This window comes from Hippopotamus amphibius, chromosome 3 (genome assembly GCF_030028045.1).
Source record: "Hippopotamus amphibius kiboko isolate mHipAmp2 chromosome 3, mHipAmp2.hap2, whole genome shotgun sequence".
NCBI lineage: Eukaryota > Metazoa > Chordata > Mammalia > Artiodactyla > Hippopotamidae > Hippopotamus > Hippopotamus amphibius.
Window position 1 is genome coordinate 51965830 of NC_080188.1, and position 12404 is coordinate 51978233.

General features: G+C 38.7%; 1 protein-coding gene across 1 annotated transcript in view; it reads right to left on the bottom strand.

Annotated features, from left to right (window-relative positions):
- PRKG2 (protein kinase cGMP-dependent 2) overlaps positions 1-12404 on the bottom strand; it is a 95169-nt gene that overhangs the window by 43639 nt on the left and 39126 nt on the right. Inside the window, exons 6-8 of the mRNA XM_057727952.1 lie at positions 9917-9980; positions 2699-2776; positions 584-678 (exon numbers count right to left, since the gene is read on the bottom strand). Coding sequence (XP_057583935.1) covers positions 584-678; positions 2699-2776; positions 9917-9980 — 237 coding nt within the window. The remainder of the gene's footprint in view (positions 1-583; positions 679-2698; positions 2777-9916; positions 9981-12404) is intronic.

The following is a 12404-nucleotide window of genomic DNA, read 5'->3' on the forward strand; positions in this document are numbered from 1 at the left end:
ATTTGATTAATCTTTAAAATGTTTCTGCCATAAGTTACATCAACAGTAAATAAACTCATACCTCAAAAGGCCTAAGATTCAGGTATAAATGTCAAATACACTCTTTTGAGTTGTTTCAAAAGCTTGCAAAATGAGCCGCTAAAAATTCTTAAGAAAATATTATCTTTGACATAATGATTTAAAAGCACAAAAAATATGTAAAGTCATTATTTGATCATTTCTTAAAGGGTAAAAACAGGGCAATATTTCAAACCTTGAAAAGATAAGAACTCATTATGACGGAAAAATTTTAAATTTCACATCTTTAATTTCTTTCTCTTTTAAACTAAAAGTTCGAACAGAACACCAGTTTTATTTTCACTAGCAAACTTAAGACTTTCTAAATTATTTCCTGTACAAAATTAGTAGACTTATTTCCTGCTTAACAAAGAATTTTTTAGAATTCAGTTTAAAAATTTTGTTTATTTCCTGGATAATAGCTGCCATTAATTTGGTAGCTCAAGTTAACAAGTCTCAACGGATAGGTTCACATGCAAAGCAACCAAAGAATTATTTAAGTATGGTATATATATCATGGATTCACCTGATAAGAGCTTTTTCTCCAAAATATTCTCCTTTCTGCAGAGTTTTTATCAGTTGTGGTTCATCATGGCCCTCAGTACTCTGGGTGACTTTTACCTAAATGATGTCAAATAATTTAAGAAAAGAGAGAGAGAAGAAACTAAGGAGAATCTGAACACATAGCCATTCAACCAGACCCTCCCGGCCTATACAAATTTTTACTCCACAAGGAAAAAGACAAGCCTCTGCTTTAATTTTGCAGTGGCTATGACGATCTAACTATAGTCAACTCATCCGGATGGACTAAAAAATCCTGTGATTTAACACAATCTAATGAGTCCACCTTTTATAAGAGGAAGCTTCTCCATTCAAACCTCACTGCTCAAAGTTAAAATTTTTTACATGAATCCAGTTATTCTTTCCTAAGGATGCTCAAAGCAAATAATAATGGTCCTGGGGGAACTTTATTTTTTCAAAAAGCCAAAGAGAGTTGACAGATCCATCAAGAATAAGGCTGAATATCAGGGGTTCCGAATCTCATGTCCACGACTGACTTGCTGATTCCTGGGTACCCTCTAAAACTGAATGTAAAGTGTCCGTATGGAGGAGAGTCCACAATGTTCATGAGAGTTCCAGTGCGATCCACAGCCTAGGAAGGTTCAAGAACCCCCATGGCAGAGTCACACAAAAACTTCAATATTCCTTTTCAAGGCTAGAATTATTCCAATTCAACATGGTAAGAAGGGTTCTATCATTCTGATTAGAAATTCTGGTTAGCATTTACGGAAATCACAATAAATTAAAATTTTTTTCTAAGTGATAAAATGCAATTTGTTTATTAACCAGCATTCTTTCAAAACATGACGTCCAGGTTGAGGAGAAACAATAAAAAGTGGCTCAGTGTGTTGCAGAGTTTCTGAAACTATGATGTTAAAAATTTTTTTTCCATCACTGGGGGCCCAGTTCAAAGTTCAACCACAAACCAGTTTACAAAGGGCAGTGTCTGACTCTCTGATGATAACTCTTCCATGGAAGAAAGAGCATTTGTAAAAATGTGACAGTATATAGACACAGGTGCTCAAGATTTTATCCTTTCCTTCAATATTCCACAAATGCTTTTTGTGTCTGAGGAATACTGTAAAGAGTCAACCTGGGAATAACTGGTAACATGTTATCCACTCAATATCTAAGTAAAGAAAAAAATCTATTGTCTATGTTAGGGTAAAATTTTCATCAGTATCTAAATCAACTTGAGCTATTGTGTACAAATTGAAGTTTTTCTTATAAATTTTATTTTATTTATTGACTTATTTATGGCTGCATTGGGGGTTCGTTGCTGCATATGGGCTTTCTCTAGTTGCAGCAAGTGGGGGCTACTCTTCATTGCCGTGTGTGGGCCTCGCATTGCGGTGGCTTCTCTTATTGTTACTGCAGAGCACGGACTCTAGGAGAGTGGGTTTCAGTAGTTGTGGCACGTGGGCTCTATAGTTGTGACTTGTGGGCTCTAGAGCACAGGCTCAGTAGTTGTGGCACATGGGCTTAGTTGCTCTGCGGCATATGGGATCTTCCCAGACCGGTGACTGAACCCATGTCCCCTGCATTGGCAGGCGGATTCTTAACCACTGCGCCACCAGGGAAGCCCTAGAAATTGAAGTTCTGAGCCATATTTTCCTACAGCTTGATGTCTGACCATTCTGTCCTCAACTATCTAGTTCATCCTCCTCCATCTGTTGTTTGTCCTATCTGTGGGATGGGGGCAATGTTACAGCCCTGGATCTTAGACCCTTGGGCTGCGAATTACACACTCATAGCTAGAAGTGACCTTAGAAATAATTCAGTCATTTTATACACAATGAAATGATGCTCAAAGAAAGTCAAGTAACCTGACTAAGGTCACTAAGAAATTACTATCTCAGCTGGAACCCACGACAAGTCTCCTGTGGCCCCAAAACCAGTGTTTAGACCGCACCCCCTTGCCCCCCGGCCCCCGCTTCTCCAGGGCTCTTCTGAACAGAAGCTCCTTTACCTGCGCAATGCAGAGGACTTAGGCTGCGGTGCAGAACACTGCTGCGTTTATGGCAAACAGATTTGAAACGATTCTTTGATTAACTTTCAGTAAGTTTTAACTAATAGTTACCTTTCCTTTTGCTAAAATGAAAAAGGTACTTCCTTCCTCGCCCTCTCTAATAATGTAATCTCCTTTGTCATAGTATTCCTATGGGAATGAGAGAAAAAGAAAAAGTTAGATGCAGCAGAGACGTTCACATGAAGACGTAAATGAAATAGAACTCCTGGTGTCTTTGAAATGAGCATTCCACATCTGCGTCTGTTATTTTTTGCTTATTGTAACTGTAATCTTCTTAAATGTGGTAGTCATAAACCATGAAAAATTAAGGAGACTTTTGCTCGTTTATCTGCATTTATGTTTATCTTTCACGGAAAAAAAAATTCACCTGGAATACTGAATTTCAGGCATGGACACTAAAGACACAGAGAGACACGAGAGCAAGGAAATAACCACTGGTCCGCAGGTGGTCTTCACCCAAATAATCTACATATAAACTGTTTAGTGATCTGCAACAGTCTGAAACTGGGTCTAGAGTTTAGAAAAAGGACAAACAGTAACTAATAAATTGAAAACGTTATCCCCAATGGATATGAGGAATATCAGCCTCAATTCCTAATTCCTTGCAGAGCAATGGTTGGGGAGATGCTACATACACAGTAAGGAGCTCTTTCATATGGCTTCTCTCCAAAGATTTATCATCATGAAAGGTTGACATTAGAATTTTTACATGTAAATTCTGTTCTTCAACAAAATTTAACCTCATGAAATCCCAAATTGTCACTTATTTCTTTGTTTGCCTCATATAGGTGTGTGGAATCAGAGAATTTCGGGCCAGGGTAAAGTAATTCATCCACCTGTCAGACCAAAAGAGCAATTCAGTCTCTTAGAAAATAAAAGATGGATTAAACTGTCCATCCTTACTTTGCTTTAGTTTGATATTGCCTCAAAGTCATAGAGCTAAAATGGATCTCTTAATTATTTATACAAACAAAAATGGGCCTGTTTAATTTTTGTAAAAGGCATAAAGAACAACACAATAGCTCTCTCTTACTCTTCTTTTAGACCTGAAAATAAAATCCAAACAAAACTACTTTTGTGTCCGCTATATTTCAGTATCTTTTTTGGTCATTTACTCTTAAAACATGTTTACATTTATGGAATAAATATTACTCCTAATACTAACAAACATACCTTTTATTTGCATAGCACTATGTACATTTCACAAGACATTTCAACATCTCATGGAAGGAAGCAGAATATCTCAGGGGAAAAATACGCTGAAGCCATAGAAATCTAAATTCAAATCTCAGTTCTGCTTTGAATTTCACTTTCATCAATCCATAAAATTCAAATAAGAACATTTACTTTAGTATATAAGCACCTTATAAGCACCTTAGTTTTCTATTGCTGCTATAACAAACAACCACACACACTCCGTGGCTTGAAACTACTGCCATTTATTATCTCAGTTTCTGCGGGTCAGAGAGTCCAGGTGCAGCAGGGATCACCTGGATTTCTGTTCAGTGTCTCTCAAGACTGAAAGCAAGGTGTCAGTAGGGCTGTGTTCCTTTCTGGAGGCTCCAGGGAAAAATTCGCTTTCAGCTTTAGTCAGGTTGTTGGCAGAATTCAGTTCCTTGTGGTTGTAGGATAAGGTCCCACTTCCCTGCTGGCTGAGAGCCGGGGCTGCCTCCCTTAGCTCCCGGAGACTTCTCTCCTGTCCTTGAAGGAGCCCGCTATATTTCAGAACGAGCCATGGCACGTGGAATTCTTCACACACTTCGAATCTCTCTGACGTCCACTTCTGCTGCATCTCTCTGACTCCAGCCAGAGAAAATTTCTCTGCTTTTAAGGGCTCGTGTAATAATATTTGACCCACCTAGACGGTCCAAGATAATCTCCCTATTTCAAGGTCTCAAACCTTAATTACATCTGCAAAATGTCTTTTGCCATGTAACACAACATATTTAGCATTCCAGGGTTTAGGATCTGGACACTCTGGAGGGGGCCCATTTTTGCCTACCACCATAAGCCAATTACAGACAATAATTTTTGATGCATTAAAAGCACCTGAAACATAGTAAATACTCAGTTAATGGTTACCGCGTTAAGGAGAGGATGAGAATGGTTTGCTTAGCTGTTACTTAAATTTTCTAGACCTCAGTTTCCTATTCTGTAAAATTAAGATGGTATGATCTACCACAACTAACAATGTGTAAGGACTAGGCGAGATAGCCACCTGGTGACTGTTCATTCCTGTGAAAGAGGCTGTGAGCCTGTCATCAATGTCTTCCACGGGTAAACTGCATTCCCCAGCCTCCCTTCTGTTAGCTGTGGCCACGTGGTTAACTAAAAGCGTCTCAGAGGAAGCAGTGTATGCCACCTCCATGCCAGGCCCATGAACCATTCCAGACACCTGCCTTCCTCTTTGTGCCCTGACTGTAACGGCATGTCCCAGACAGACCTTGGGAGAGGGACCATGTTGAAGATGGCAGAGTAGCCACCAGCTTGAGTTCCTGAAGGATTCAGTAAAGCCACTCAGTACCATCCTCCCTGGACTATTATGTGAACAAGAAACATGCTTCTGTTCTACTTGGAAAATAATATTTTGTGTTTTTTACATAACAGACTGCGTACTCCAACTCTCTATTCTTTCTCATTATAGCTCTATCACTCCATTCAAGCGCGATTTTACCACTGAGATGACTGTGACCCTCGAAGGTTGAGTGAGTGACCATGAGACCACAGTCCAGCGGTCTTCATGATATAGTTAATGTTCAATACTCTTTACTAGAACTGTTAGTGCCACGTTAGACATTCCTATTTCAGTCTGCTCTTCAGTCTCTCCTGTTCCCATCTCAATCTCCGTCCCCATTACCCATACAGAGTAGAATGAATCTGGAGAATTTTTGAACCGCTAATAGGCTATTCTTCAGCTATTATACAGCCTCTGGTCTGTGCAGATGTGCAGCTTTAATTTCTGCCAATCAGATAAGCTAAAAGGGAGAAGCTGCAAAGGGAGCACTGAGAAAGAGCTTTGTTGTTTCTTAAGGCACAAGCTTCCTAGTGGTATTTCTCCCAGGGATGAGTCTTTGTCACCCAAAACCATGGGAGGAAGATAAATAATACCTCCCAGTGTGTTGACAGTAACTTCATAGATCAGAAAAGGCTGTGGATGTAGGTCAGACCAAAAATATATAGTGGTAAGTATTGGCTACGATGCCAGACTAGCCAGTGTTTGTCAACTGGGGAGTGCAGCCAATCTAGCCAGGGTGGTCACCAAGACCAAAAAGAGAACTGCAAACAGTGTGGTTTATTGTCCTGTGGTTACATTGCAAAGAGGTCCCTTAGAGAACCAAGAAGCCATAGACCCTCCCCTGTGGAGTGACGGTTTGCAAGCAGTTTTTACTCTTACCTACAGTAAGAAATACATTTTACACATACTCCCATATATACACACGTGAGCGTGCACACACGCATCTGTACAAAGCTGAAACATGTCTGAACAATACTTATGCTTACTACTCTGATATTTTTTAAAAAGTGTTCCTCTAAATTGATTTCATGACCTCCTAATGTTGTGTCTGACAGTCTGAAAAAGATGATTTAAAAGAAGATGTCCAGAGACACTGAGAGCAGGTACTTAGCATATGGCAGCAAGGAAAGTTAGGAAATCAATTCCAGGGCACACTGAGAGGTAGAGGTTAAAAGTAAACCATGTACTGGAAAAAAAAAAGAAGAAAACCATACAAACAGCAACTGCTAAAGACGGAAAGAGTTTTTCATGTAAAGAAAATGCTCATTCTGTGATAGCTAGCAAAATGCTAGAGCCTGAGTGACTGTAAATAGAATATATGAAACCAGAATTAAAATCCAAGGTGATGGAGGGCAAAGACAAAGATGCAAGCCTATGATTTCCTTAGTTTCTTTAGTGTATGGCGAGAACTCTTCATCACGAAGAAGCATTGATGATACACAGTCAGATGTATGATCACACACACACACAGACACACAAGCACACACACACACCCTGCATCGTGTGACCATGTCCCTAAGTTGATTGCTTAAAAAAACTATATACAGTTATTTGGGTTTCTTACCAGCTATTTTTATTTGTCCAAGTACAATAGTTAAAACACCGTAGAAATTTTAAAGCAAAACACCTGGATCAGGTGGACCCTATCAACCATTCGGGCATAATTTAGTATCGGATTGCTTATTTCTAAGGAACCAGAGCTTACAAAATGAAAACCAACAGAAATTCCTCCATGTGGGTGAGTCATCTGTATAGAACCTTGTAATTGAAACACTGAGATAGCCTACAGAGACAGGGCCCAGCACCCCCTTATTCTATAGATGAGCGGACCCTGATGCCCACCACAATTAACTGAGAGCTGCGAGGGACAGAAGCTTGACCATAAGCCCTCATCTCCAGACTGCGGATGAGCTAACTTTCTCGAGCACCTAGCTGCTCCACCTTTAACTAACAGGTCCATAAACTGGCAACATCCACAAGTATCTCAACTTTTTTACCGTTCTGGATGAGATCATTAAAATGAGAAAAACCCTCTGGCTTATGCACGTGTTAGCAGGAACTATAAGAAAGGAAGACCAGACTTTCAAAAAAATGATAAAAAATGGAAAATTTTTGAATAAAAAGGCAGACTGTGGCAAGCCCTAAATATATGTATTCCATTCATAACTTTAAACTTTAATAAGCCTGAGTATCATATGGTTAAAATGTTAAAATGTGGATTTCTGGGTCCCAACCCCATAGTTTCTGATTCAGTGAGTACAAGGCAGTACCTGGCAATCTGCCTTTTAAGCAGCATCACTGGTGACTGATCAAGGACAAGGACATTCCACACTCCCCACTCCCACCCCACTCCCACTATACAGTTTCATGAAAGATGCCATGTCAGAGGGGCAGTGCAGAAGGTCACTGGGTCAAATGCCAAATCTCCGTCACAAAGAGTTAGGTGACTTTTCCATCCACCACAGTCAAATCCCACGCTTCCTGGATCTATCACAGAGAATGGAAATAGAAACGCTTCCCACTCCTGTCTTCCGTACTACACAGCTGCCAGGTGCAGAAGTCACGTTGTCATTCTCATTCGCGTTAATAGTCACGCTGCATTCGGAACCTGTGTCATGCTTTAGGATGTTCATTAGTTAACTCTTAAAGCCCACCAGTGAATGTGTTGCTACTTTTCCCACCCTCTTTTTCCCATTTGAACATAAGAAGAGGTTTAAAGGTGATGTCTGCTTCTAGAACTGAATCCTCTGGGTGATTTAAGCTACAGCAAGAAATGCTTTTGGGACACTGTACATTCAGGCCATTAGGTCTAGGAGTTCAACAAAGTCTTAACAAACACAGCAGATCAACTGCTTGGTGATGGGAAATTCTGATACTCCCTCCCCAGCCCCTGCACGAAAACTTAAAACCACCCAAATCAACTCCTAAACAGCACGCCAGATTCAGCCTGCTTTTCTCAAAGATCATGGAGCCAGTCTGTGGGACAGCTGGCCCTGGAGCTCAGCGGGTACTCTGTCATAACTCCGATGCATTAGTGATTGGCTGTTGTCAGGACCCTGTTGATGGGTCATTAGTCCAAGCTATGCCGGTAAATTATGTGCTTTTCTTAGCACTAAATAGATCCCATTACTCCCTTGTTAATCACTTTTGAATTTGAGAATTTTCACACATTACAGAGACACATTTGTTTGCCAGGTATGAATAAAGAGCCCTTTATAAACTCCACTGCTGTCTGCAAATCCTAATATACAATAAAGCCTTTCTAGGGTGTTTTAAAAGATGAGACTTTCAAACTCGAATTGTGTGTTAATTAACACTACGTTGGAGCCCCCATCTATATATTCTGTGGCTATTGCCTGTGCCTGCTATAAATATGTCTAATTTACCATTTATTTTTAATGATACTAAATTTTAATATTTGCTGTCAGCATGGAATTCCCCTCTGGTGAATCTACTCTATTGGTATTATATTAAAAACAGATTTCCTTGGTTGACAAAAAAAAATAGGGTCTCTCCAGCTTTAAAAAGAACACTCAGAAATTAGGATGAATTATTAATTTGTAACATCTGTGATTGGGTTATGTTACACTGCGAAAATCCCAAGAGATGCAGGACAAGCAGTCCTCTTGAAAATGACTTCATATCTGAACGCTCTGGAGACACAAGGCCAGGCACTGTGTCATCACGGCCTGTCCTTGATAAACTGCTGGAAGGGTTCCATGAATTGTAAATGGAAACATTACTGGTGTCATTTACACTTAGGATAAAATGGTCGGTGCTCCCTTCTCAACAGATATTAGTTTACATTGTATATTGTGATTGACATAGGCATGAATCTGTCAACAATCAATCTTGCAGGGTTTTTTTGTTTTTTTTTTTAGTCTCCCACTGAGAACAGCTTTTTAAAAGCTTAAAGTCTACATCTGTCTCCCTTACCATTCCTTACCTCCTTTAAATTCCCTAAAAGCAATTTGGTTTCAATAAAATTGACCACCCCCCCTCCCCCCCGCCCCGCACACAAAAAAAGAGTTAGAGGTTATATACTTTGAATATTAATCTCTGAAGAGGTTTTCATATAATGCATATTATTAGACTTCACGGCACATGTCATAAAAGCATGATTCACGAAAAGACTTGACTAGTCTTGGACTAGAACCAACCATCTGCGTGATGCCTAATGTGAATTTTTGAATACATTCCAATATGCCGCTTTCCCCTAGATGTTAAAATAGGTAAAGTGCTTCTTAAGTACAGGTTTTGTTTTTTTTTTAATGTCTTTTCATAGCCTAGAATTTTCAAGTATGGAAGGTTTCATAGCTTGATTCAGAAGCCTGTCACGAAAGCCCCTATATCCCCTTTCTCTGCTCCATTACCTAATTATGCATCACTGACTCCTTCATACTATGAAAACTCTGTAAGGGATTGTGATGTTAACTGCAGAAAATCAAACGCCTCTTGAGTGAGGCAGATTAGTTTTATAAAATATACTAAAAAGATTAAAATATGTAAATCAAATGTCACTTTACACATGCAAATCCAATTTTCTTTTATATATTTCAGAAGAGTCCCCAAACCCCACCCCAGCCCCTTAATTCAGTGTGACATGGCCTAAAGTTTTTCACAATAGAAAAAGGCTCCTGGTCTCTGGGGACTGGTGATCACCATCTTTTCCTTTTTATTCATTTACAGTGCTAATAACGACCAGATTACAGAATCTTTTAATGAAATATATTTTTTACTTTAAAATTTCTTACCACTTCCAAGCAGTCAATGATCTTGGTTAATTTATCTTCAGGTAAATTCTTCAGCAAGGATACACTGCAAAATTCAAAAGAAATCTTTAATTATCATCCTGAATTAAACTATAAATATACACCTCTATACAGATTCATGCATACATTTAAAAAATATAATGCACTTTCATTTTTCCAAAGTAAACCTCCAAATATATCACACATAAATAACTGAATTTCAGATACACTGAAATTATATAATCACATATAATAGCAGACATTTATCATAGGCAAATAAAGAAAAATAGTAAGACACCATGAAATGAAAAAAATCAAATTTTGTTTCTTTGGATAAAAAGAAATTTACATTTGTTGTTGGCTTTCAAAGTGAATCACATCCAGAAATGTGTTCCACATCTCCATATCTCTTTTATTAGCATGGATGAGGACCTCTGCTTCCAGAGGAGGATCAGATTTTCACCTAAATCCCTGTAATTAAGTAAAGACTGAATCCAGGCGGGAATGTAGGAATTAGCATGGAAGTGATCTTTGATTATTAGTCACGTTGTCTTTTAAAACTAATGGTAGCCTGAGGCATGTAATAGGAACATTTTTTACAGGCAATAATAATATACAGAGAATGAAAGAGAATACTGAAATTATTCAAAAAAAATCAAAAATTCCACCCAGTATGATTAACCAATCAGTATGATTAAATTGTTCCCTTAGGGAAATGTCTACTTTACCGTTTTTACTCAGGATTGTTGATATTACTTCTATAAGATAAATACTTCTTTCTTAGCATCTAAAATTCGACGCCTGTAAGCAACAAATGATGCTGCTCCATAAATACATGATGGGAGCTGAGTTTTGGAAAGAGAGCTCTAGAATGATTCCTGCACACGCGCACCAGGAGGCAGGTAGCCAGGAGCTGGGTCTAAGAATGTTTGCATCTGAATCATTCGTAATTGCAAAACACCCCCAATGAGAGAGCAGAAAAATGCACTGTGGTCAAGTCAGATAACAGAACTCTACAACAGGAGAAATGACTGCAACTAACCAAGTAGATGAACCTTACAAAATGTATTGAATGAAAAAACTGACTTGTGAAAATAACATCAATTTTGTAAAGTTCAAAAATAGGCTAAACCAAGCTACAGGCAAAATAATAAAGAACACCAAGGTTATGATTACCAAACTTCAGAATACAGACTGCTCCAAGGAGAGAAGGTAGCCCAAGGAAGGCTAGAAAATGACACAGGGGAGCACATGAGAAGGCCAACAACACTGCTAACTGTCTACTTAGGTTGGGCCTTAGCTTGATGGTGCTCATTTTGCTATGTTATTATAACCTACATATGTACTATGTATCATTTGATACATGTCAGGTACTTCATAATAAAAAGATGTAAATGGAGAAAGAGCTTACGGTATATTATGAAACAAAGAGAAATGTATTTCCCTAATATGTCTCCTTATGGATGAAAAGGTAAAACAGTTAACCAGAACATTTTTTCTATACAGTGGCATTAACTGCAAGGGAATACTTTTTGTTCCTTTGGTTTAATTGACTAACATATGCTCATGATGGAAGTTCTATTTCTGATCCAAACTACGCTCTATAATGTTAGTGAAAATTCTCTTCTGTAAGCCTATATAACCTTTGGGGATTGGTGAGGAAACTGATACAAGAAAAAGTCTTTTGTCTGTCTCCCTTCTATGAAGGCAGAGATCAGGTTTACTTTGTTCACCACTGAATCTACAATGTTTACACCTGGTAATAAGTATTTGTTGAACGAATGCATGAGTGAGATAACAAAAAGAAGAAAGGAAAGTAAAAAGGAGGGAAGGAACCTGTATTAGTAAATTCTCTGAGCTCCTTCCACTAAGGCAGACACACTAGACTCCAAGGGAATGAACCCCACTATCCCTAGAGGCTCAGGTTTTCTCTCAGACATGATGTAACCCATGGGCACCGATTTATTTATGTATCATTTTTTGGCCCTTGCATAAGTGTGGTTCATTAGCTTTAAATACTGACCTGCGTTGCTCAGTTGTTGGATTTTGAGATTACCTGTACTCAGTAGACCTCACAATATGATGGCTAAGGCACTGATTGGCATATAGGTAAGGCACCTGCTTGTCATTCCTGCAGCTCTCTTCCAGGAGTCAATGTTCCCGGGAAAGTAAATCAGCAAGAGTTCATATGAAAAGCCTCAACGCCTGCAAAGTTCTTCTGATTAAAAATGCCTTCATGCAATATTCACTGCATCCTCACTACATGCTAGGCACTGCACAGCCCTAAAATCATTGACTTTGCAGGCTAGTTATGCAAGATAAGGTCACTATACTTAAAAAGAACTTAGAATTTATTTCTGGAACCCACAGGATACTTTATTGTTATTACTGCTTATCATAGGTTACATTTCATTATAGTATGTATTGCAGTTTCAGAGACTGTCGAATGTCCCACAAAAGACACAGAAATAGTTTAAATAAGGAACTTATA